The sequence below is a fragment of the Miniopterus schreibersii genome (assembly GCF_964146895.1).
Source record: "Miniopterus schreibersii genome assembly, chromosome: 3".
Lineage (NCBI taxonomy): Eukaryota > Metazoa > Chordata > Mammalia > Chiroptera > Miniopteridae > Miniopterus > Miniopterus schreibersii.
This window is the reverse complement of record NC_138103.1, coordinates 37,485,821-37,513,119: the sequence shown is the minus strand read 5'-3', so window position 1 is coordinate 37,513,119 and position 27,299 is coordinate 37,485,821. Positions and strand designations below refer to the sequence as shown.

General features: G+C 36.6%; 1 protein-coding gene across 1 annotated transcript in view; it reads left to right on the top strand.

The window, feature by feature from the left end:
• Nucleotides 1-27,299, top strand: part of PRR16 (proline rich 16) — a 148,657-nt gene that overhangs the window by 87,684 nt on the left and 33,674 nt on the right. Inside the window, 2 exon segments of the mRNA XM_081132272.1 lie at nucleotides 15,988-16,050; nucleotides 16,053-16,085. Of these exon segments, the coding sequence (XP_080988398.1) occupies nucleotides 15,988-16,050; nucleotides 16,053-16,085 (96 nt within the window).

Sequence of the window (27,299 nt, the reverse complement as noted above, 5' to 3'; positions counted from 1 at the left end):
TCTTGTGCACCAAAAGGTTGCTGGTTCGATTCCCAGAAAAGCAACAATCACATCGATGTTTTTTTCTCTCTCTCCCTTCCACTTTCTAAGCATGTCCTCAGATGAGGAGTTAAAAAAAAAAAAAGCCAGATACAAAAGATTATTTATAAAATGGATCTATGGAATTGAAAGTAAGAATCATGGTTATTTTTCTGGGGAGGTAATAACTGAGAGAAGAATAAGGGAGCTTCTGGAGTGCTGTTCATAGCCTGTTTCTTGAATTAAATACTTTGCCTACCCTTCTGCATGCATGGCACACTACAATAGAATGTATTCATAAAGGTTAAAGAAATAAATGAAGGGAAAAGTATTTGCAGCTAACACATTGCCCAGAATTGACTCCTCCAAAACAAAAAACCCAACATTTTTTATAAAAAATATGTGCTTTTTTAAAAAAAATTACAGTTTACATTTAATGTTATTAAAAAGTTTTTTCTGGTAGTAAGAAAATGCCCACTCCTATACCCTGCCCTTCATTAGTTATTATCCTAAATTGAGCTATAATTTGTTAATCGTGCCTCTATTTTGTTCTTGTATTTTTGGCTGGAAAAAATCAGAAAACTGCTATTAAGTTTAAAGAATAATGACTGTATGAGCTGGGGCATTGATCTGTTCCACCACCGAACTTGAACTGATGGGTCTCTAGTCTGCCAGCTTTTGGACTGGAGCCCACGCCATTGGCCCCTGGCTCTGAGGCCTTCTGACTGGCGATGGAACTATTGTATACGACTAGCTCTCCTGGGTCTCCAGCTCACCCGCTGCAGGTCTGGGAACATTTTAGTCTTCCATAATTACCTAAAGCGACTCCTTATAATCCGCCTCTTTCTTTCTCTCTGTATGCAAATCCTGTTTGTTCTGTTTCTCTGACAAATACAGACACCATTTTTAAAAGATTTGGTTTTCTTATGCTGACATTTCTTTTTTATAAAGCATGGGTGAATTCCAGGAAATGGTTGAAAATGAGTGAATAATTGCATATTCTTGGAGTTCACATTAATATGATTCACATATAACTACGTATAACAATATGTGCAGACAAAAGCAGTATGTGTTTCAAGGATATGCTTTGAAATTCTAACAAAGAAATCCAAACCGACAGGTTTTTGTATTTTTACCTCAAATGTCCTTGTTTAAAGCCCCGAAGTTTCCATACTGAGGCGTTACTAGCATATGAAATCTCAGTTAGCAAACGCTGCAAACTCTGAAAAACGTAGAAGATCAAGAGAGGCTGTTCTATTGAGGTCTGGAGGATGACCTTGGCCCATTCAACCTCTCCATGGGCAGGAGCTTGACTGGCACATCAGTTTCATTTTAAGAACATAAAATAGACTCAAGGAGATAAAATAGAAGCAAAGAAATACTGCCAATGTTTTCTTCAAAATAACTGTTAGCTGTATGTGTTTCTTTTTCTCTGAAATACTGACGTCTTCCTGCTATTTTCGGAAAACACCATTTCATGATCACTGCTTCCTAGAACTTTTGCCGTCCGTTTCACAGAAGCGCAACATTAAAGGACACCCAACGAAAAGAACAGGCACAACATAAAGAACACACACCTCGGTTAGGTAATGTTGGATGTGCCGTCCGCCTCTGTTAACAATACTGAACTTCTCTTAAGGGAGGCAGGGTAGTACACAGAGGGAGAAATGCCAGGCAAGAAAATGCAAAGCAGCAGCTCCTGTTTGTTGAGTGATGACCATATGGCAGGCACAAGGCTACGAACCTTATTTCTATTATCTCATTTAATTTTCTAGCAATTGGAGATGGGGATGCTATTATTATGCTAATTTTTAGATGGGAAAACACGGGAAGTTACTGACTTATATAAATTCACACTGTGAGGTGATTGATGTGTAATTTAAACCCAGTTCTTTTGGAATCCAGAAACCAAACTATTAGTTGGTATGCTAACTTGTGAATGAAGAAAAGAGTGAAGGGAAAAGGGAAAGAGGGTAAGAAGAAAAAGGGGAAATTAAAATATTTTATTATAAAAGATATTTGGTAAAATAATGAAAAATGTGAAAAGAAAAAATGTCAACTAGACACCCATAATCCAAGGAACCTCTTTTATATTTCTGCCCAGTTATTACGCATAAATTTGCTTGATTGTGGTCCTATTAAATATGTATATATGTGTATACTCACTAAACATACATTCAATATTTTCTGAGTTACTATAAATCTTTGTAAACAACTTCATGTTATGTAACATTATATTAAGAAAATGAGCAATAATTTAATCAATTATATTTTCATTTGGAGACATTCAGTTCTCTGGGATACCTCGTACAAGCGTGATCATCAGTATACATAGACCTTTTCCCCAATTTGGAATTAATCACCCAATTCTGAATATTCACTTTATATGAAACTTTTAAAATAGTTGATTTGTGACAGAATTTTTTTCCTTAGGGGCGGTATATTGTAACCATTAATTTCTAAACCCTTTCACCCTTTACATTGTAATTTTCCTTGTGATAAATTTTATATCATTGATTTTTTTTAAAAAATTATCTTTATTGTTGAAAATATTACAGCTGCCCTTTTTTTCCCCATTGACCCCTTCTACCCCGCCCCTGCCCCAGGCCTTCGCCACACGGTTGTCTATGTCCATGGGTTATGCATATATGCACATAAATTTAGTTAATCCCCCCACCCACCCACCTGGCCTTCCCTCTGAGAGACTGTTATGTTAGTCTGTTCCCTGCTTCTGTGTCTCTGAATCTATTTTGTTCATCAGTTTACTTTGTTCATTAGATTCCACATAAGAGTGAGATCATGTGGTACTTGTCTTTCTCTGCCCGGCATATTTCTCTTAACATAACACTCTCCACGTCCATCCATCCTGTCCCAAAGGGTATGAGAGCCTTCTTTTTTACAGCTGATTTTTAAGATTAATCACCTCAATGTTATTTTTTTTCTATAATTTTATAACACTGATGAGGTTCTTTTCTACAACAATAATATATGTTTTTAAACATTCTTCCTTAGCCTTTTAAAGTAAGTCTTTTAACAATACAGATTATAAATATTCAAATGGAGATTTACTTTTTCAGAAAGTGAAGGCTGTGGTCATAATCATTGTCGTTTATATCATTCCTTATCACCTCCAGATTACTTAGGCTTTCATCGTTATATTACTCAAATATACATTCCAAGCCTGACCTTGTTGTCAAAATCATCTATTGACCTCTGTCCTTTTGAGTCCAGAGAAATTGCCAAAGCTAACCTTATATTTTTGCCTGGTACCTGTTTAAATTAAGAGAAATGGCTGCAGGAAGTTTTCTTGGGAAAGAGATTGTTCACTGGACGTCTACCCTGAAGATGAAGTTCTAATTTCTAAAATTGTTTATTGTTCTAGTTATACCATCTTAACTTGGCTTCCTAAATGTTCATGTGTTTTGTCAAAATTAATAAAAGCTTGGGATGTTGGAAGAGGATTGTTTTTCTAGTTTTATGGCTACATTTTAAATTGTAGGCATTCCTTGAACTTGAGGATGTTAACTGTCAATAAATAACTTAATGGTTTAATATCCTGACCTCCTCTCTCTGCAGATAATCATGTACAATGAGTAGTAAGTAATTGATTGTACACAAGGCGAGGCAAAACCCTGCTCAGTAAAAGCTTGAATACAATTGTGAAGAGAACATGTAAATGTAAGAATAATCATAGGTATGCTTTGACCTGTTAAGTGCTTATATTTTCAATTAATCCTCACAACAACCTTAAGAGCCATGTACAATAATCATCCACATATTATGGGTAGGAAACTGAAACATATATGAAAGATAAATAATCAAGAGAGGAAATGGGCTTATTCTGACTTCAGGAATGTGTTATTTAGCAGATGGGCGTAAGACTTCCAACTGGTGTGTTCTAGGAAGACGTAGAATATTTGTGGATGTGTTCGCTGGTGAATAACTTCGTAGCGTGGGCTGGAGATCTGAGGAGAGGTGGGAAGAGAATTCTAAGTAAAACTAAGTGAACAAAGTGTTTTAGAGGAGGTTTGTTGTTTTGTTGTTGTTCTTTTACCAGTCGAACAAATTGAATGGAGACACGTGCTTATATAGATAAATTAAAATCAAATAAATGGGTAAAGACTCAATTGTGAGACAATAGGAAAGTAGAAGAGTCTGAGATTTACAGTATTGTGTATTTTCTGCCAAAGAGAATTCACATTCATTGAAAACAAAAAGAAGTAGATTTGAAAACAACAACAAACAGCAATACCCTTTCTTCAAAACTTTTTGGAGAAATATAGTTGAAAACATAGGTAAGGAAATATTGTGGAGGGCTTCAAAACAATCTGGAGACTTTTGTTAAACAGTTAATGAATTTAGCACAGTTGTTTCTGAATGATTTTCCTAATTCTTTTACAACAGCAATATTTGCTATAGGAATAGGAAGTTCAGACTGGTCAGTTCCAGATACTCTGTCAATAAAAAAAAAAATTGCCCAAGAAGTATAAGAGGTCTCAGATGCCTTAAATTTAGTTGTAAATTGATATTTCAAATGCTAGGCAGCCTGCCAAATCTATTTTGATTATTGCTGCATAACAAATCATTCCAAAACTTGGTGGCTTAAAACAGCAATAATCATTTGCCCTAGCCAGTGTGGCTCAGTAGTTAGAGCATCGACCCTTTGACTGAAGGGTCCTGAGTTCTATTCGGGCCAAGCGCACGTACCTCAGTTGCAGCCTCAATCCCTGCCCCAGTTGGGGGCAGGAGGCAACCAGTTGATGTGTCTCACATCAGTGTTTCTCTTTCTCCCTCTCCCTCTCCCTCTCTCTCTCTCTCTCTCTCCCTACCCCCCCCCCCCCATCCTCCCTTACACTCTCTTTGAAAAGCAATGGAAAAAATATCCTCGGGTAATGATTAAAAAAAAAACCAGCAATAACCATTTAACTTCTCTGATGGTTTCTATGGGTCTCAACTGGAAGACTCGAATGTTGGAGGCTGGAATTACCTATAGTCTTATTCACTCAGATTTGGTTGGTGGGGGCAGCCGCTAGAGTTTGGTTGGTATGCCCACCTGGGGCGTCTTCCTGTAGCCTGGATTCCTCACAATGAGGTGGCTGGGTTCCAAGAGCAAGTGTCTTAATTTAGTGGGTAAGCCAATCTGAGGCCAATCTGAGGCCAGTCTGCTTTTTATTATCTAGTCTCAGAAGTCAGGCAGCACTCCTTCCATTGCAAGTTATTGACCAAGGCAGTTACAAGGGGCCACCCAGGTTTGAGGAGGCAGGGAACACAGATTTCATTGGAGCATTACCATCACTTATTAAAAGACATGTGCAAGAACGGGTGCACTGTGTGTGTGTGTGTGTGTGTGTGTGTGTGTGTGTGTGTGTGTGTGTATTACCATGCTTTTAAAATATCATCTGCCATTTCATCTCAGGGTTCTAAAAATTGCCAGGGCCTGGCAACCAGGTAGAGAGCAGTGAGTCACATTTGGCTTCTGGAGCTCTTGGAGGTATTTTATTTAAACATGGCAAGAGTTAGGGCATCTCACAAGGGGAGACTTTATTTTGTTTCTTTTTGGCTGTGCATTTTGGTGAGTATCTGTACTGAGAAACTGGAAATTTTATTTGTGGAACATGACTGGAAACATCTAAAAATAAAATAGCTGTGTCAAAGATGAAATAACTGTCAAGAATGGCATTACAATTGTTTGTAAATCTCATGAGATTTGGGCATGTTGAACTGCCAAGGCTAAGATTAGTTGCCTGGCACAAAGAAAACTCTGGTGGTTGGTAGATGCATTAGAATGATGTTATTTGTTGTTTATGTGAAAACTACCTCTGAAGTGCTGGGTACCCTGACTGTAGGCTACCCACTAGTAATGTTAGGGAGGGTCCTTAGACTCACTGATAGCAGCGGCTGTAATCATTTAGGCATCTGACCCAGGCTGTACCAAATAGTCTAGGAATTTGTTGGAAGATTCAAAGATTGTCCTGATTTTCTTTACTGGTTCAATTTAACATTAAATATCTGTTGTGGGTCAAGCACTGTGTGCTATGATGAAAGATCAGAGAAGAATGTGGTCCCTTCTGTCCAGTAATGTATTTACCAAGAGAAAGAGACATGCAGATAGGCCATTTCATGGGCCGATGGGAAGTGACCTGACAAAAGGCAAATAAAAAGGGAGTCTTCTAGGCAGATCGGAAAGCATTTGAAAATAGTAGAAACACAGTATCACAACGGACTAACTATAAATTATAAGACAAAGTGGTATGTGATAGGAGTTGAGGCTTTCGAGGTAAGTAGCATCCAGGACATAGTTTATTATTGAGGGTGTTACCGAAACTGGATAGATACAAGGCCTTCACTTCCTTGAGTTCTGATTTAGAGTCTGGGTGAGCAGTTTTTATAGGAGGGTGTCTAAATTATAAAATTTAAGAACCAGAAATAATCTTAGAGGTCATGATGTAGCTATATAATTTTAGTTAATTGTAGGATAATAAATTGGCCCATGAAACTGAAAGGATATCATAGTTGATTAATAGAGGGAAAAAGTTAATTGCTAAAATTTTTCTTACTCTTTTTCTTAAATTTTAAAAAGTATTTTATGACTGCTATTTGGAATTAGTTATACTACATTTATACTGCTTTTTCTGTTCTACATGCAGTATCTAATTGGATGCTCAAGCAATTTATTTTAGATAGGCACAGAGTAGATTATCTCTATTTTATAATGAACTAAAGTATATTTTGCATAAGTTGTGAATATCCCATGATCAAAATTTATCAATTTGCACAACCAGGAGTAATAATTCTGACTTTTGACTTTAGGCTTTAAATCATGTTTAAAATGAAGGTATTTTTCTTCCAGAATAGTACTCCTCTGTGTTTGTTAAGAGCCTACTATGCAGGAGATCCTCTAGAAGCTACTCGCATGTTTGTTACCCTATTTAACCTTCCCAGTGATCGTGTGAGATGGGTGGTGTGGTACAGAAACTAAGAGGAAAAGACACAGCAAGGTTATTTCCATTGTGATCAGGACAGAATGGGGCTCAACCATGTCCTGTTGGAATCCAAGGCCCTGGCCTTTCCTCATTACATTGGCCCCACTGCTGTCCTGTCTCTCAAAAGTATTTTCTAAAGTGAAACTGCAGTGTATTTACCCATCCCCCATGAGAAATGACAAGCGCAATTGTTAAAACAGTTTAAAAATCAATGGATTTGAAATGTTTTCAAAAATAAAAAAGGAAGATTTCTATCAATGGTTTAATAAGCCAGCTATATTTTTTCTTCTATTTCTTATATCATCTTACCATTTTATTATAACTTTTGCTGCATTTAAATTTTTTTATTTATAACATAAAGTCATTTATTAACCACCAATCTGAGGCGCTTAGTAGAAATTATGGTAAACCATATACCAGCTTCATACCCTAACATATTTATTGTTGCCTTTAGGTATCTAGCCAACTGTACGTCCAAAACTGTGTTAAATAATTTTCAAAATGTAGGAAATAATTTGAGGATGTAATTGGAAAGGAAGATCCTTTTATTCTATTAGATGTATGAATGAACAATTTTAAGTATTAGTAAATTATTTTTTATAACTGCTTCGTTATGCCTGTAAATAGTGGTGCCTGGTTCAGTTGTTTTAAGAAGGTATTTGGAGCAGTAAAATGCAGCCGTGATTTATAACAACTTTGTTCGTGTAGCCAGTTGTGAAATGTATATCTTAGTTTATCACTTTTCAAAGATAGAGTATCTCTTTTCACCTTAAAATGAAAAGAGTAAAGTCCTTACTGTTTAACTTTTCACACCCCATGCCCCACATGCAATGTTATAAGGTGAAACGTGATCATTTGTATCTTGTCGACACTGAAAGGAAGGAACTAAAAACAAATTGCTCTCATTCTTTTTACTTTAGAGATGAATATTTAGTTTCTTTGGGATTTTTTGGTATGCTACAAAGGAATTTTAGTTTGGGATTTTCAGCGATTTGTTGATACAGGGGAGCTGGGGATGAGGGTTGTGCTGGGATTTTGGTGCTGCATTAGGTGCCCTGGATCTGTGCTGCCCCAGAGTCTTGGATGTTCATGGCCAGTCTTTCTTTCAAAGTTACTTCACAGAGATGACAGTTTCCTACAGGTGCTCCCCATTTCCCAGCACACATTAAGGAAGATTTTCACTATCTTTTTAAAAATCATACCAGAAAAGATTTTTGTTGTGGTGGCTTCCATTTGTTGTATTCTTCTAGAGTTTATTCCTTATATATGTTTGTTTTAATTCTGAGAAATTCACTTTAGAGAAACAAGAAAACTAAAAATTTTAAATATGCACCCCCATTTTCATTGCAACATTATTTACAATAACCAAGATATGGAAACAACCTAAATGCCTGTTGATGGATGAATGGATAAAGAAATTGTGAGCTATACAGGGTATCCCCCCCAAATGTATACACACTTGGAATAGTAATTAAGGCAGTATTTATTAAAATACATTTCATTTCAAAATGTAGTAGAATCAGCTATTAAAGTGTGCATTCTTTTTGGGGGGACATCCTGTATATATAGGAATGGTATTCAGCCATATGAAAGAATGAAATCTTGCCATTTACAACAACATGGATGAACTAAAGGGCATTATGCTAAGAGAAATAAGTCAGACAGAGAAAGGCAAATACCATATGGCATCTCCTATATGTAGAATCTAATACAAAGAGAAAACGAAAACAACAGCTTGTAGATATAGAAAATAGATCTCTGGTTGTCAGAGGTGAGGGGTGAGGGGGGAAGAGAAAAGGGCTAAGGGGATCAAAAGGAAAAAGGGGAAAGAATAAAGCAGGGCTTGCTTCCCAATTTTTTTGGTTATTAGAAACATGCTTATTAATCTAGCTCTCTACCTTCCCCCCTGGAGATTGTGACTTAGTTGATCTTGGGTAGAAATGTAGAAGCAGTGTTAGACAAGAAAATCCTTATGATCAGGTAAATTTGGGAAATACTAACAAAAAATATATATATTTGACACATTCTGAGCCATTCCAATCTTCCCTTGTCCACCTCCCCGTGTAAATGAAATAAATCAACAGTAGCAAACCTTATGTTGGGACCTACTTCTTTTTTTTTTTCTTTTTTTTTAATTTTTTTTTTTTTTAATATATCTTTATTGATTTCAGAGACAGGAAAGGAGAGGGAGAGAGAGAGATAGAAACATCAATGATGAGAGAGTCATTGATCGAGCCCGCAACCCGGGCATGTGCCCTGACTGGGAAGCGAACCCCGATCGCCTGGATCCTAGGTTGACGCTCAACCGCTGAGCCAAGCCCGGCCGGGCGAGACCTACTTCTGAAATGTCATTGAATCTCTACTTTTTTGAACTCACCCATTAAGTGGGTAAGTTCAAGAAAGTTTTTTGTTGCAGCAAAGTCACCAACATGCAGGCAGTGCCAATGTTTGGGATGCATGTCTACAGGCTGCAGTGTCTTAAACTCACATGCAAAGGGGGGCAGCTTTTGGTTGGAGCTCTGCCCTTATGTTTTCTGGAAGTATGTCCAGTTGTTTGATTTTTGAACCTCAGTTGATAATAACTAAAGACCAGAGGTTTCTGGTAGCATGAGAGTGGAGAAAGATTTTCCTCTCTATAATTTTCATTGTTACTTTACCCTCACCCCCACCAAATGAGCCTATGCTTTAAGTAAAAATATTGTTCTTAGTATGCAAGACAGGTTTGTTTGCTTTTATTAGCTCCCTAGCCCACCTTTGCACTATATGGCTGCTTCTGAGCCCTTCCTATGTAGGAAGGTAGAAATCAGCACTGACATTCAGAATTTAGGATAATTGCATCAGTATTCAAAATAGAGGGCAGCCCGGCCGGGTGTGGCTCAGCAGTTGAGCATCTCCTAGGATCCAGGAGATCAAGATTCAATTCCCGGTCAGGGCACATGCCCGGGTTGTGGGCTCGATGCCCCCATCTGGGGCGTGCAGGAGGCAGCTGATCAATGACTCTCTCTCTTCCTCTCTCTGAAATCAATAAAGATATATTTTAAAAAAATAGAGGACAGAAATGAAGAATAGTTAATGCAGAGCTATCCAGCTAATGCAAAAATAAAACAAAGACAAAAATGTAGACATGTTTTCAAGGTGAAGGTTTATTTACTGCTTATAGTCCAAATTTTGCATGCACTTTAGTGGTTAGAAAAATGGCTAGAATACTAATTAATGATTTAATATACTGAATACAGTTATTTTCATCTATTAATTATAGGACTATTTCTACAAGGCCAGAATTAACTAACCTATTTTTAATTACAAAACTGCCTTTCTTTAAAAAGTGTATTATGATCATTATTAAGTCTTTCTAAACCTTTAGATGGTATTTCATCTCTTAATTCCTGCCATGATCCTTAGTTCTGTTGCATGTTTGACCCATAAAAAATAAGATGGAATTAATGTATCTCTGGTGGATTTTTGGAATGCAAACAGATCTTCATTCCCATTATACTTCTGTAACCATAAAGGTGTCCAAAAGAGGGCCTTTCCTGCAGATGTCAGTATTCTGTAAAGAAAATTAATCTTTGGAACTCCTTATATTCAAAAGAAAGAGTTGACTAGTAATTCTAGGAAGTTCATATATTCTAAAAATATTTGCTTTTCTTCCATGAGAAAGGATATTCTTTTATTTATACCAATTGGCTTCTCTTTTCAAATTATTTGGGGATCTCTGACAAATTATTCTGTAATCAGATATAACCATCTCACAATGATGAGCCATTTATTTAAGCTTTTAGACAATGAAAAGTTTCAAGATTAAAATGTAGTAATACAGGTATGAAAGTAGGCTCAAAGCAATGTATATCTTATAAAATTATTCCTTGTTTCCCTAGATAATATCTAAATTACTCTAATGTTTTTAAAAAATTATTTTATTTAGAATTAGGTATGTGTGAATAAGGTGTGTGTATACATTATTATATTATTCTTGCAATTAAAATCAGAATAGTAAAACATATCATTTTTATTACCTGGAAATCTTGACTCTGTTTCCTTTCCCATTTTCGTGGACTGTTCCTAGAGAATAGTTTAAACTTTAAAAAGCTGACAGTTTTGATTCTGTTACCACTGTTACCCTGCGGTCCTCAGAGTTATATTTTTGTATTGCACTTAGCTTTCTAAATTCTCAGGCCCCATGAAGAGCTTGTCTGTTTGGTGTCAAGGCCTGTCCTCTGCTTTGCACAAATTCTATAAATAAGGACATTTAACTTCAGGCAGTTCTGCTCCATTCTAATCCCAGATGTGCGTGGCACGTCCCACAGGCTCATTTTAGCCCTTGAACAGCTCTGCTGCAAGGGCAGGTGGAGGAGCAGCTCCTAGCCCTGGAATGTGTAGATTGCGGAGGCGGAGGTTCCCCAGAGCTGCCCATCTGTTGATCAGTTGTAGTTGAGTAACTTCCTTTGCACTAACTACAAAGGTAACTGGTTCAAAATTCAAGAGCCTCAAGGTATCCTATTTCAAAGCTGCATTCTCCCTTTATTTAAACTATGAATGTCTGATGTGACAACATGAGTTTTTAGTTTTGAGGTTTATTTGCTGCAGTTTATACTCTAAGCTAACAAAAAATTTCAGTACATATTTATAATTGGTTTTTATTCTTTTTACAAATGTGCTATTTGGTATGCTAAAATGCTAATAAATGCAGTTCTTTTATTGCATTACTCAGTGAAGTATGTGTCTATTATTATCTCCTCAAAATCTTGGCATCCCTATTAGTTTGAGTGTTAGTGCAGGCATTTGTTGAAATTGAGCACTCAGGTGACATGATCATATTTGATCCTGAAAACTCACATTTTTATTTTACCGAAGAGATGGATTAGTTAAGGGGTCACTCTAACTCTGCTATTTTCTGAAACAGATTTTTATTTGACAAAGACCTGTGAGCATTGGGTGTACTTTGTGAAGGTTAGTGTACTTTGTGAAGGTTATGGGCAGAGCATCCAGTGAACAGTTCAGCAGAGATTGAAAAGCATATACTGTAAGGCTATTGTTTACACATGAATATTTACATGAAGCTTGGATATATGCATATTGCCCAAGTCTAAATACAGTGAAGGAAACCTAGTAATTACGCCTGAATTTTAAAACAAAGATCACAGTTGGTTGTTTAAATGCTGGGTTTTTTCAATACTCATAGAATGCACAAAGTTACTGCTGGTATTTTATACATGAGACACATTACATTTTATGGTCAGATTTTATCATTACCTATTTGACAGCATGTAAGTTAAAATTAGTTTAAACCTGAAAGTGTAAATTTCTTTCTATTTTCTTCTTTCTCTTAAATTTTGGAATATAAGTCAAATCTTAAATTGTCTTATTTAAGGTCATACTTTGTTGTTGTTTTTTCAATAATTCTGTAAGTGTATTACTAAAATTCATGATTTAAATCCCCCAAACATGTTTCCAAACAATTTAGGCCATCTATTTTACCTTTCATTTGGGACAAAATAACTAAAGCATAATCCAAAATTTGAGTATTTTAGTTCATTTGTATGATTGCTTTACAGATATAATCTATTATATAATTAAATTTAGTTTTTAAATGTATTTATGTAGTAGGCTTTTCTGGAGCTCTTTGTGTCTGCAGCATAGTGGTATGCTGATACTTGATCAATACTTTTCTTTAAAGCAGTAATACATAGTTTAGATTATGGTTACTGAAAATGACACTTCACCCTGCATTTTAATTCTTTATATGGAGACACATGATTCATTTAAGAAATCTGGACTAAGAGTCCAATAGCCAGCCTTCTGCTGCTTAGCCTGGGAGCTGTGCTTTAATTACGTTTGTTTAGCCGATAAACGAATCTCCTTTGATTCTCAGATACTGGTGTTATAAAGATGAGAAAGAGGTTATCACTTCCCTGAAGAAACTTCCAGTGCAGCCAGTTGGATACTGATTAGAATTTGAATGGAGCTTTCTTTAGCAAAGCCCTCTCACACACATGGATTCAATTGATGGATATTTGTAACTTGTGGGTTGTGGGTATATGTTTGATTCCTAGATAAATCTGATGGCTTAATACAGAGACATCTTTTTTCCTAGAACCAGATTGTGACCCTGTGCATGTGACGCATTTTACAAACGTTTGGCCAAATAAGGATAATGTAGTAAGCTCAGGGTAAAACCCATGATTCCTGAAACACCTATTTAAAGTCTGTTCTTCTACCATGGGCTTTTTTTGCATCTTGTTGTTGGAAGGACGAGCAAATAGTGTGGAATTATCAAAACAGATTGTAGTGTTGATTAATTCTGCAAAGGCCAAAATGCAAATGCACATTTGTCCAGAGTTCAGGTTTGGTACGCTCACCTCGCACAGATTCCTATCTTCTGTCTCTTCCCCCTCGCTGCTTGCAAGTATAAAGTTTAGACATTTTCCTTCTAAAATGGGCCGTAATACTCTGGATACCTGAAACACAGATGCATAATTTACTTCAAACATTTACCAGATAATTTTCAAACTCTGGGTTTCGCCTCGTCTGAGACTGTGTGTGAAATACATGAGGGGAATGAAGGAAGGAGTTGTTCAGCTTGTACTTGGCAGAAAAGTTCTGCTGCTGAATATCACACGTTTTGGCTGGAATGGTTTGGTAATAGCTTTTTCCACTGTGCAAAGCCAAACGATCTCTGCCAAACAGCAGAACAGAATCTATACTGTCAAAATGGAAAAAAAAAAGTGGTGGCGATTACGAAGCTGGGGGATCCTGGCAGCACACTTCGGGGCTGGCGTTTGCACGTGGCTGTGAGGAGAAACGTATTGGGCACCAGCGAGGGCAGCCTGGCCTGCCGCTGGCCTGCCTGGAGAGTATTCGGCGCTGAGATTAATGACCAAGCTTAAGTGCTGGGTTCAGAATTCTTTATTCAAGGTATTCGGAGAACCTCTATCAGTAAAGATTTTGACATGCATTGTTACAGCGCTGCTCTTCAACTTAATAACAGAAATGGTAGCAAACACTTAAGTGCTTTAAAAAGCCTTAAATCTTTTCCATGTATTAGCTCATGTAATTCTTGCTTTAACCCTATGAAGTTCGTACGATTTTTTTTTTTTTTTACCTCCCTTTTAGAGGCACTGGGGAAGTCAGTACTTTGCCAAGTGTCACACAGCTAGAGAGTCTGTGTGTGGAAGCCCTCGTCTGCTCCTCTGTGTCTCGGCATGAAGAATGATATAGTGTTTAACAGAAAATCTATATTCCCTCTCTTAGGCCCTTAGGGCTCTTTTTTTAATGGCTTTTTTGGGCTAAGAGTCTTTTTGGGAAGGAAAGAACAGAGGTATATATATTCCATCAGAAGTTTAATATAGAATGCATAATTTTTACCATTTCTTTGCTTTTCCATTCCTACATTATAACTTAATCAATCTCTGATTTTTGCCAATATTTTTAGGAGTATTTAATGTAGATTTCACGTGAAATGTGTTGGGTAATTTCATTGCTCACCTTATTTTTGACTGTTCACTTTGTTAAGTGTTTGAACGATAAAATTGTTTCCTACTGAGTAACAAACAGTGCCTGCATAATACTATTCATTAGGATATTTTTAAAATCGGTGTTTTGCATTCAGACTTTACAATTCATTATTAACAGAAACATTTCCTATGCTCCTCATGTATGTAATGGAAGTGTAGGCAGGGGTTCTGGGTGTTATATTTCCAACAACTAGAAGAGCTTCTGGCGCATAATTGGTGCTCAGTGTGGATTTGATGAATGAGCATTTATTGTGACTGGATGCATGATGAAATTAAACACCTCGAGCTTATTCAAATGTACGGTACTAAATAATCAAGGTTATTGTTGGTGAAGAAAATCAGTAATAGCACAGGAAGCAACAGGAGCTGAGAAAATTGTGCCCTTCCTTGGCCCCGCCTCAGGCTGGTTCTTTTGCAGCTCCTGAGGAAGGCGTCTTTCATTCATCTCGGCAATCCCAGTACTGACAAAGCATAGTGATCTATGAGTAGAAAAACAGCCAGTGAATGGTTGTGTAAACTGAATGACTTAAGCTCTTGTCTTTTTAGTAATACCTAGTTTAAACAAGTCTCAAGTACAGCCACGGCAGTGTTTGGGGAATAGGTTACCAAAGGCTTAAACGCAGGAGGGAGGAAATGCACTTTGGGGGAGCACCCCTCTAGCATCTCTGGGTTGGGTGCAACAACCCCATGGACCATGGGCTCTGTCCTTAGACCTCCCAACTCCGGGGCTCTCTACCCACTGCCCTGTGGTACTGAGGGTTCTGACTGTATCACTACCTAGACATCACTTAGGCTCTGCTGTGACCAGCTCTGCCACTCAGATGGTGTAGTCTTTGGTTCTCAAGACCTGGGGTATGCTTCTCTGAGGTTGGGTCAGCCTGTTAGCACCTCATACAATAAGCCTAGGTTTCCTGAGACGGGGCACCCCTTTAAATGTTTGAAGATAGCTCTCTCGTTTCAAGAGGCTGTTCTACACTTCACTGGGGGTATTTATATCAGTTTCTGTGACATGGTTGACAGCTCTTCCCTTTCTGACTATTGTTCCTAGAGCTGGTCCTCATTTGTCTGTTAGTGATTCATTGGGCAGCAATACTAAAACAGTATTGATTAATGAGTAAGTGTTAATGTCAGGGAAGTTTCCAGTGATTTGCTACAGCGATCTCTTCTCAGAAAGCATAGGTGCTCAGGGAAATTCGTGAAGACTTGACTGATTGACTCATCTGTACCACAGTCCTTATGTTTTCACTCACAGTGTGTAGTCCTTCACGTGCATTTCCTCTGTATACATGCTTCATGTATTAACCCTTCCTCTCTTCTATTCCTGTGTACATCTTCATCAGGATAGCCTATTCCTTCATACTGACTAACGCCCCAGCCCCACTCATAATCTCCTGTACCTGTTCAGTTCAGTGTGTTTTGGAAAATCTAAAGTAAATACAGTATTTTTTAAAGTTCTCTAATTTTTTTAACAGAAGCTCCATAGCCTACTCCCACCTCCCCACATGATGAAACAGGGGAACAGTGCTGCAGGCAGACAGTGACCACAGGACACCAGGAAATGCCCAAGAAGGTCAGCCCCACCTTAATGTGCTGTTTGCAGGAATGTGGACAACACATCCCAGCATTTCTAAGAAACATGGAAGTCCAGTATATCATTTGTTATTTGAAATACATACACAGGTTGTGATTAATAATTAGATCTCTTTGAGTATTAAAGTTATTTAATAATGACTGTGAATGACATGATTAGCAATCACAACGCTAGTCATCACCATATAAAGTGTCATATTTTCTGTCTGTCTTTTTCATAGAGGAAAATATGTATAATAATACCATGAAATTCTGCAATGTTTCCTTTGTTTCTAAAACTCCAAAGTATTTTAAGAAACATAGATGGCGTTTTTTAAGTGACAGGACTTAACTTCCAAGGTATTAAGATTAATGAGTTCATGAATATACATGCTGTCTATGAACAAAACTAGTTTATATTTTGATAATTTCTCTTTATTTATATTGACTATGGGAAACTAATGAATTTGGCTGTTAAAAAGCAATAAAAATTACATAAAATATGTTTATTTACAGTCAAATATTGAGTTAATTCTCATTTTTTTTTAAAAATTGATTCATGACACATAGAGCCCATTCATAAATCAGGGATAGTCTTGACTACACCATATGTGACCACAGAAGGATCATCACGTTTAACAGCTGTGAATTCCTAATGGAGTTAAAACATGTACAGTCAAAGTCAACAGTGTTCTTTTGTTGCAGTTTTCTACTTCCCACCATGAAAGGCTGCCAATAAGGGTTCATTGGTCCTAGTATTTTTTCCATATATAAAAGAATGTGGGTTTATTTCTCATTAAACCCTAATGCTCCTGGAACTGTAATTTAATTTCAGTGATCCTCTCTGCAGAGGACTCTAGATATCATTTGTTTTAAACATGGATACTAAATTTTTCCACATCTAGATAAACTCTGAATGATATCATAAGTCAACTATTTAATTTGAAGAGTGAATTTATTATATCTAAAATTAAAAACTAATGTCTGGATAATGTCAGATATTTGGGAATATATTGACATGTTTACAACTGCTATTTTTCTTTAATCAGTTACAGCCTTATGGTCTGCATTTGGGAATATTATATTTGAAATGAATTCCTCTGAATAGTGGTGGGTTTTTTTGTAGTTGAGAGCCTCTTAAATAAACTTTCAGTATTAGCATATAGTGAATTTGATAATGTAATTAGTAAACTATTTCCAGTTAAGGGATTGTAGCAATCATACTGTTTTGTAACAGTTTGTTAGGAGCTGTGAATTAAGTCTTCATTTAAATATGACCTAATTGTAATACAAGAGGGAAATGTTATTTGGAATTTAGCTACATTTATTTTCTTAATCAAATTCTACTTTAAAGGTAAGTAAAGTAGAAGTTATAGAGCATTATGTAAATGGAAAAGTATACTAAAAGGAACTTAAGTGTAAGTTATTGACTAAGTGAAGATCAAGAGGTTAAAAAAATCTCTATATTGATAGGCAAGACCCATGAAGAAATACACGGAATTGGTTTTTCAATCGTCCCTTCCTTTTATGTTATGTGAATTGACCATGCCACTGTGATGTGTCCAGTATCAAATTATGTGGTGAAGATAATGTAGGACCAGAAATTAAGACTTCTCAGATTCAAATTTTATCTCTAATATTAACTTGCTTGTTATTATTTTGCGAGTCCCCTGTTCAATCTGAGTTCCTAAGACCCTTAGCTACTTAATGGTTCAGAGAATTCAGGACCTAGTTTCCATGTATTCTGTTTGGCATGACTTTTACAGAAAAAGCAGAACACTGTAGGCTCAGCATTTCCATTGGAATAAAGTCTTGATAGTCTACAACCAGACGGTGTCTTTCTCCCCCAGCGAAGTATTTTGTGCCCTTTAGATTTCTGGTGAACTCATCAGACAGTGATTGAAACTTTCAAACTCAATTTATAATTTTTTCTAGGAAAAAATATTCAGGGCTAATATTTAACCACTTCAACTGAGTTTAGTTGATTTCAAAAGGCAAATTCACTGTTGAAATAATAATGAAGTTAACTAGTAAAAATAGTATAGGTTTTTCAATGACTTTTTTTAGTTCTTATAGGAGCAATAAGTTTTGTTAAAATATAAGAAGTTTTTGCCACAGTGAGCAAAAGAGAAAATCCAACATTTAATATTGCTGTTGAGTTTAACACATCACTAGTTCCTGAGGACCAAACAGATTTCATAGGGCAATTGGATGGCAGTTGTCATTCAGAATGGCTTGTAATTATTATACTAGCATAATGATGAAAATTATAAATCCAAATAAAAAGGAGAGGAAAATTTGGGGGACTTATGAATCTCAGCAACAGGAACATATCTCCTAAGTGTCCAATTTGAAATATAATAAAGCACTCCTTTGACAGCTTTATCATTTTTGTTGAACTGAGAAAGAACAGTGTGAACCAGTCTAGTACATTACTTCATTCATTCATTCATTCATTCACTCAGCACCTGTTGGCTAAGCACTTTGTACTGGGCACCATGCTAGAAATAAGAGATAGAATGATTCCTAAGACACAGCTCTGCCCTTGGTGTGTTCGGCATCTAGTAGAAGAGAGAAAAAAATAAACAAGAGTAGTTCTTTGGAGGTAAATCAGACAGGATACAAAGTAATAAATTGAGTTTATGAAATAAGGATGAATAGTGACAGTAGAGAGAAGCTAAAATTAATGTGGCTCAAAAAATGAAATAAGTATTGCTTACTAGTCATCAGAATTTCTGAAGAAGGAATGTACAATAAATTGGCAAGCCGTGGCCCAGTCTGCTGTTTTAGTTAGTGAAATAAAACGAAGAATATGAGAAGTATATATCAGAACTTTGCAAGATTGTATAATTCCATAATAAAACAGTGAAGGAAATTCATCTCAAATTTATTTGTCACCAAGAATGACCTTGGAGATGATAGCAGGGAAGACTTATGGAGAATCGTGACAGCAAGGCCAGCAGCTGCGACGGTGAAACAGGAGGATCAGCTTCCCGGTTCTGCTGTCTCCCTTGCCCTCTCAGAGTCCTTTTTACTCAGAGCAGCAAAAGTAGGATTTTTGCAACGTAAACAAACCAGCGTCAGCCCACAGGGCAAACATTTGTGACTCCCCGTTGCTGTGAGAGCTCCTTCCTCTCCTTACCTTGGCCAGCTACCTTCTTTTTTTTTTTTTTTTTAATCTTTCCAATTATTTAAGTCATCTTTAATTCTTCTCAGCAATATTTACAGTTTTCAGTGTACAGATCTTTCATACCTTTTGCCAGATTTATCCCTATTTATTTTTTAAAATTTTTATTGTTGAAAGTATTACAGATGTCCCCCTTTTTTCCCTCATTGACCCCTTCCACCCTGTTCCCACCCCCTCCAGGCCTTCACCGCACTCTCTCCCCCAGATTTATCCCTATTTCATATTTTATGCTATTGTAAATGCTGTATACTTTTTTGCATTTTCATTTGTTTGCTGCTAGAATGTAGAGCTGTAAATGATTGTTGTATATTTGGCTGGCTGCCTTCTGATCAATCTGCTGTGACCTCCCCTGACCCCGGAGCTCATCTCCTGTCAGCCCCAGCCCCTGCTTTGCACTCTACAAGCTATTCTTTGGGTTCCTCTGGCTTCCAAAGTCATTCCTGCTTCTGGCCTTTGCACGTAGTATGCACACGCCTGGCCCCTTCTATTAGTCTCAGTTCATATGTTACCTTTTCGGAAGTGCTTTTGCTCACGTCTAGCCTGAGATTTCGGTCCACAGGCGTCTCTCACTCCCACTCACACACTTCATCTCTGGGCACACCACTGTCTCTCGGGGGCTTATCTGTGGTTTTCTTCATGGCGCTTACCACTCTGTGATATTTTATTGATGTGCTTGTTTTATTATTTCTTGAGTGTGTTTCCTCCCTGTCAAAGATAAGTTCCTTAAGGGCACGGGCCTCATCCGCCCTTTTCATGACCTCTAGAGGCCTCAGCATCTAGACAAGTAGCGACGCAATAAGTATGTACTGAGTGAAGGAAGAAGTCTCTACAGATCAATTTGTTCTTTTTTTCCATCTTCAGATGCTTGAAGGAGGTTACCAAGAGATAGAGAAGCTACAGGGAGCTGAAGAAATGTCTTACTGATTGTTTTGATATTGTCTTCTGAGAACAGATCATGAAAAGTGTACATTTTTTAGAAGTCGGCATTCCATATTTTAGCAACTGTCTGCAGTCTTTCAACCTAGTGCTTTTTTGCGTGGTTCCCCTTTTGCTCTTTAAAAGACCGTATGTCAGAATATAATTCAATTTGCAGAAACTTAACATGAGCACTTTGAAAAGGGTGCAGTCGGGAGAAAACAATACAAAAACGTGCACTCTTCACTTACAAGCACAGCGCGTTTTCTATTTTGGGATTAGGGATTGATGTTTGAATAATCCTTCCATGGAAAAATGAAAGGGAATATGAAATAGTGCTTTAACTGCAGATACATCTTATTATTTTTAACTGCTTATGGAATATGCCATGGTTTGAAAATGTGCTGTCCCTGCAGTTATTTTAGGATAAAGAGGAAGAAAAAAAGTTCTAATTACACTCCTTAGTAAACAGAAAAAGAGACATATACGAGCAGAAAGGTTTGATAATAGCAAAAGTATCAAGTGTTAACACAAACAGATTATGGTGAGCCAATCATATCTACCACTCCTAGATTTTTCTTGATAGATTTATGTGATAATTATCAGCCTCCTAGTTTTCTCCCAGGGGTGCCACATGGGTGCCCGATATGATTGCCTGGGGCACCCTGGGACGGTCCAGCGTGGTTATTGGCATATGGATTCTGGATTGAGAACGCCTGGATTTTAAGCCCAGCTTTAGACCTCTTGTTAAGTGTGTGCCCTGGGCACATTACCCAGTTTCTTCTTTTTGCAAAATGACAAATAATAATAAATACTTGCCTTTGTGGGTTATTTTGAGTATTCGATAAGATAATCCACATCGAACTCTTAATGTCTGGAGCATGATGAATGCCCAGGAATGTTAGCGAATGTTACTCTTTCATTATCTTTACACTTACCCATGTTATTTATACAGTATTACCTGTCATCTTTCCCATCACAGGCCTCAAAGATTGTATTAAAAGGTTTCATTAGGACAATAAGAAACAAGTGCATTGATGTGCTATGGATCAGTTAGACATCTAGAGCAGTGGTTTCCAGTGTAGGTAAATAGGTTCTCCATAGGGGAAAAGCTGATTCTGATTCTGCTGGGTGTATTTCTTCTTTCAACAGAAACTGTTTTAAAATTTTGAGAAATGCTGCATTAAACAAATTTAGTCAGGTGACTATAGAACAGGACTTTTCAGAGCCTTTAAAAATTAATGTAGAGCTGCATTTAATTTAGCCATAGGTTTTAAATCTTAAAAGTGTGTATCTAATGTTTGTGTAATTAATAAATTTTAAAATGTTAACATGCACCATGGTCTTCCAAGGAAGACATAAATTGTGCAGTATTTTTCAGAGTTGGGATTTTGGTTTTCCATAGAGGCTCTACTTTCTCAGTTTCACTGAAAGTGAAAGAGTGATTGTTAAGAAAGTGAAAGTTCTTATGGTCAGGTTAGAGATCCTTTCTGGACATATGAAGAACCTCATCATGAACTTGAAAAGCTTGACTTGGCTAATATTACATTTATGGAAATTGGTTAAGGAAATTTAAGATAAAACTGAAAGTAGGGTACGATTTCCACCTTCCTTGTTTCACTCATCTTTGGAAGAAGCTTATTCTTGAGGCTTAAAGCTAATGAAATAGTAGTATGATTAAAGAAAATTGGTCCGTGTTCAGAACAAAACTGATCATGCTTCTACTTCTCGTTCCTGGGAATAGGTCTTACTTCAGTCAGGTGTTTCTCATAGTAAAAGATGTTGCAGAGCATAGTGGTGCAAACTAAACATTGGAGCTAGGTTGCCTGGTTTGGAAATCAGCTCTGTACTTACTAGCTGTGTGACACCGGTCAAATTACTCAACCTCTCTGTGCCGCAGTTATCTCATCTGAAATTGGAGATCATAAATAGATACTACTTGATAAGATTGTTATGAAGATTAAATGAGTTACCACTTTTAGGGGATTAAGAACTGTTCCTGGCCCATAATATACGATGTATATTTGTTAAATAAGTCAGTTAAGCTGGAGAAGCTGTCGTTGCCTTTTCTATTTATTTTCCGTTACTTTTCTTCTGTCATGTGGCTAGTGTCGTGTTCAAGAGTATGTAATAGCAAAAAAAGAATGAGTGTCCATTGGAAGAAACTTAATTCTGCTATTTATCCCTGGGTGCAGGGATGTTCTGTCTTGAAGCAGAGGGTTAGTAGAGATTTTTCCCCAGCCAGTGACTGTGTGGTAATGGCCAGACAGGAAAGTAGGTATTTCTGCCTTCCATGTAAAACAGTGCAGTCTTTGTGCTTGATCGTGTATTGTTTTCAGCAAGAGTAAGGGTTATATCTCTTAGTGGGAAAATAGATTCAGGAATCTTCTAAACTTCTTGTTTTAATAGCACCATTAATTTCTTAAAAGTTATTTCCATGATGATCTGGTGCACTGTTGTGATTATAACGGTTAACATCTGGTGAGCACTGGGGCGTGTGGCTTGCATGGTCTAACCCTCACTCTAAATGCATTAAGGAGCTGTTGTCATTATCCCCATTCATTCAGTGAAGGAAACCAGAGAAATTAGTGACTTGCCTAACATGGAGCTGGTACTATGTTAAACTGGTTTACAAACCCAAAGAAGCCAACTCTAGAATCTGTGCTCTTAGCAAGTCTACTTCCTGTCTTTTCACCAGGAAACGTTAGAACAATAATGGAGCACCTGGAAAGTCTAACTTTATGGTTTGTATGTCTCAGTACCAATTCCCCCTGGCTATATATGTCTATGAAGACTTGCATGTACACATACACATACATACACACACACATATACACATACATACATACACATACATAATGCTGCTACGGACATTATAATCTATAGTGCAGTGTATACTTATAAAACTGGGTTATTATGTCCATAACAGCACTATTTATAATAGCGAGAAAATAGAAACAATCCAAGTGTCCATCAAATAATAATTAGGTCAACAAAATGTGAAACATCATGTAATAGAATATTATTCAGCAATAAAAAGTAACCAAGTACTGATACTTGCTACAACATGCATGAACCTCAAAAACATTACTCTAAGTAAAACAAGCTGGATATAAAAGACCACATGATATATGACTCAGTTTATATGAAATGACAATTAAAAGCAAATCTACAGATTCAGAAAGTAGACTATTGGTGACCTGGGACTAAGAGTTATAACAGGGGTAGACTGCAAATGAGCATGAAAGGTTTTATTTGTGATGATGGAAATGTCTCAAATCTGGATTTTGCCACTGATTGCACAAATCTGTAATTTTGCTAAAAAGCATTTACTTAAAAAGAATTGTACACTTATATGGGCACATTTCATCATATGCAAATTATACCTCAATAAAGCTGTTAAAAAAAATTGGATCATGGCCCAGAGATTTAGTATCCTGGACCATCGTTCAGTGATAAAGATAAAGCAGGCTGAAAATCAAATGCAAAAATGTATAGTCCATTTTAATTTTTACATTTTTCTGCCCTCTCTCCATATTGGAATAAAAGATAAAAAGCCCATTTTTATATCTAGCATCACAAATAAATTGGCAATAAAATAGGCAGTTTTTATTTATTTAGAATTTTATACAGATATAATTTCACTTTTAATATGATAAACTGAATATCTGACTTTGTAAATATATTTAGTTTCTGTACGTCACTCAAAACTTGTCTGGTCAGATGACAGCGTTTAAATGGAAGTTGCACGGTGCTTTTAGATTCATATATAGAGGAATGTTTGCAAAGTAGAAACTCACTATGTGTACCCTGGGTAGGTAATTAATATACCCCTTTATAACCAATAACCCAATTGCATTATGTTCTGTCCTTTGGTTTTCTCTTATTTTTACTTTGTGAGATATGTAGAGAATTCATTTATCCTTTCCCCCATTTTACAGATTAGGCAACCGAGGCATGGAAGGATTAAGCTCAAGTCATGCACCTTTTAAATGGCCGAGGTGAGCCTACTACTCAGTTTCCCCGAATACTAGTCAAATATAACCCGTGAACCATTCTAACCCTCTGCTCATCGGTTGAAATAATAGCTATTTAATAACTGCTGACTGGTTAATTCTGTAGAGGATTGACAGATATTGAGGCTGGGCTCTTAAGCAGGTCTGTTCCTATCATAAGGTTCTCTTAATGTTGTGTAGTGAGTTGGAGCTGTGAGGGTTTAAAGTGTGACTTGGTACTGATGCTCTGTAATAGTCTTTGTTGTGCATTATCAGGCCTCTTACAGTGGACAGATGGAGAAAAAGTAGGATTCCATATACACCGTATCTATTTAAAAATAGTGTTCCTGAGTGCATCATTTTTCATGTCTGGACTTTATGCTTCGTAAAAAAAAATTAGGGAAGTATAATAGGCTATGTAACTATTTGCTGGCTTTCCGTACATCAAAGGAAGAGACACACTGCTGCTTTCACAAAAGGGGGCTTGGCTCTGATGTCCCTCCCGTTGTTGTTCTCCAGGAATATTCTAAATGGCACATTTCCTGATGCTCAAAAGCCTTAGATCTCAGTCCATTTCTCATGGACTCGACAACTTACTGTTAAAGCCAGATTTGTCAAAAGCTCACAAATCCATTCTCTCCCTTTTCTTAGTACCTTTCTTAAAGAAATAAAAAAAACCCGTTAGTGTGTTTTTCTGTTTGTTTTGTTTGAAACAATAGCTCTTGACCTATTCTTAGTACAGTTACGTTGCTTAATTATATTCCCTTTCTGTTGGTCTGATCCAGCTGGATATATTTTTTCTTTTAACAGCAACAAGGATCCTATAATCATTTCTTCAATTGTTCTGCTATCTTGTGAGTTTATGTTCCTTACACGTGAAGATGGATTGTTCCCTGGAAGGCTAAACATCAAGCCTGGATGTGTTGCTTTCTATTTGCAGTCCTCCTGTTTTCACTTCGTGGTTTTTTTGCGTTCAGAAACTGATGTGCTGACAGCAAGGGAACAAAGATGGGTATCTTTTTCAGAAAGCAGTGTGCATGGGAACTATGTAAACATTTTTCTGGTTACATTTATTTTGTTTCTAAGACAGTCCTTTTTGGATACAAGTGAGACTGAGTGGGGTGGACTTAATGTAAAGCACATGTACTGGCAAGTTCGCAGACACTTGTTAGAGCTCTCCGCACATATGTTGGATAATGGATTCTGTTCCTGTTATGTGTTTTTGGCAGAGCCCACCACTGTGCTTTTTAAAGTCTAGGAAACGTGTAAGTTTATTGGAACTCTTTCTCCCCCTAAGGCTGTAAAGGGGAAAAGATTTAAAATGTGGGCAAGAGAGATTAGATTTCTCTAGAATAAAGCAGATTTTATCTTTTGTTGTATGAAATTATATCTTTGTCTTTCCCATCAAACAGTAAGCATCTTAAAGTTGGGAACCTCCGAGTTAATTGTTGAATTCCCTCAACTTGTTTGAAATATACACTTTTTTCCTCCCTCTTTTTCTTTTCTTTTCTTTTCTTTTCTTTTCTTTTCTTTTCTTTTCTTTTCTTTTCTTTTCTCTTTTCTTTTTTTTCTTTGAGACTACATTGGATTTTTAACATGCATGCTTGATTTCTGCAAGTGCATATATCTAAAATGCAAATTTAACATGCATAAAAGTATGTCTAAATGTCTCTTAACTAATAAAAAGATCTTGGAATGTTTTAATTCTGCTCACTACCTTACTGTCCAATATTTTAGACTCATCTTGGTTCATATGCTGAAAGCAGTCATTATTATACTTATTGTTTTATACTAACAATACTTACTTAGATTTGCTATACTTCCCACTTTCTTTGCTCACCATTGCTTCCCACTCCTTTCTGACTCAGCTTTCATATTCCTAAATACATCCTTTATTCCTTTAGTTATGAACAGGTAGTAGAAGATTCTATGTTTTTGCTTTGAAAAAATATGTATTCTTTATTTTAGATGATGATTTACTGGGCATAGGATTTCAGGCAAACAGTTATTTCCACTCATCCTTTCAATAACATTAACCCATTGTCTTCTCGTTTCTACTGTTGCATTTGAGAAGTCTGAAATCAACTATCAACATAATATTCATTCTTCAGCATTTAGTCTGCCTTTTCTCTCTGTTTGCTTTCAAGATCTATATGCTTTGGCCGTTGGTCATTTCATTATGATGACCACAAATGTGGAGTTAAAAAAAATCACACATCTCATTTTTTCCTTCTATAAGTAGGTTCATGTTTTCCATCAATTCTGAAAATTTCTTAGCTTCTTTCTTTACATGCTAACTTACTACTGTTTTCCTTAACTTCATCCTCTCTCTCTTCCCCCCTTCACCAACAACTTTTATTAAATGTTCTTCCTTCTTACTCTATCATCTACAGCTCTTTACCATTTTTTAATATTTCAAAATCTTTATATTACTCTGCTCTATTTCCTCATCTGTGTTCTAGTTCACTGTTTTCCTCTTTAGCTGTGTCTAATCTGATGTCTAACCTCTTATAAGTTTATTTGCACTTATACACACTATCTTACTCTATTTTTCTAATATAGTATGCCATTAGTCACTTTAAACATATTTATGTCATAGTTTTATCTATTTTTATTATCTTAAGTGCTTGGGTTTTTATTTGTATTGTTTGTTCTTCCTGCTGAATCTCAATCATAGTGGATTATTTGCTTACACATTTTGCCTTTTTTTGTTATTATTATAAGGTCATCTAAATCTTTCAAATCTCTTAAGATCAAACTTGCCTCTACTTCTGCCACATGCTAGCACTAGCTCACAGCTAGACAGACATTTATAATTCCCGGTCTTGGGATTGCCACGATGCACAGATTCTGTAAATTTAAATTCCAAACTCAGGTAAAGTTTTTTAAAAGTTACTGAAAAAAGCACTTTGACTTTCCTGCATCCAAAATACAGAAAAACACCCTATCTTCATATATACATAGAGAGAGATATATACTTTTTTCTTCTTGCCTCCCCCTTCATAGAGTGTACAGCTCCTCTGGGTTCTGATGGATGCAGGCATCACGGCCTCATTGTCTGTGGTTCACGTGAGTTTCAAATACCAAACACCTTGATTGTCCGGTCACCTTCTTCCCA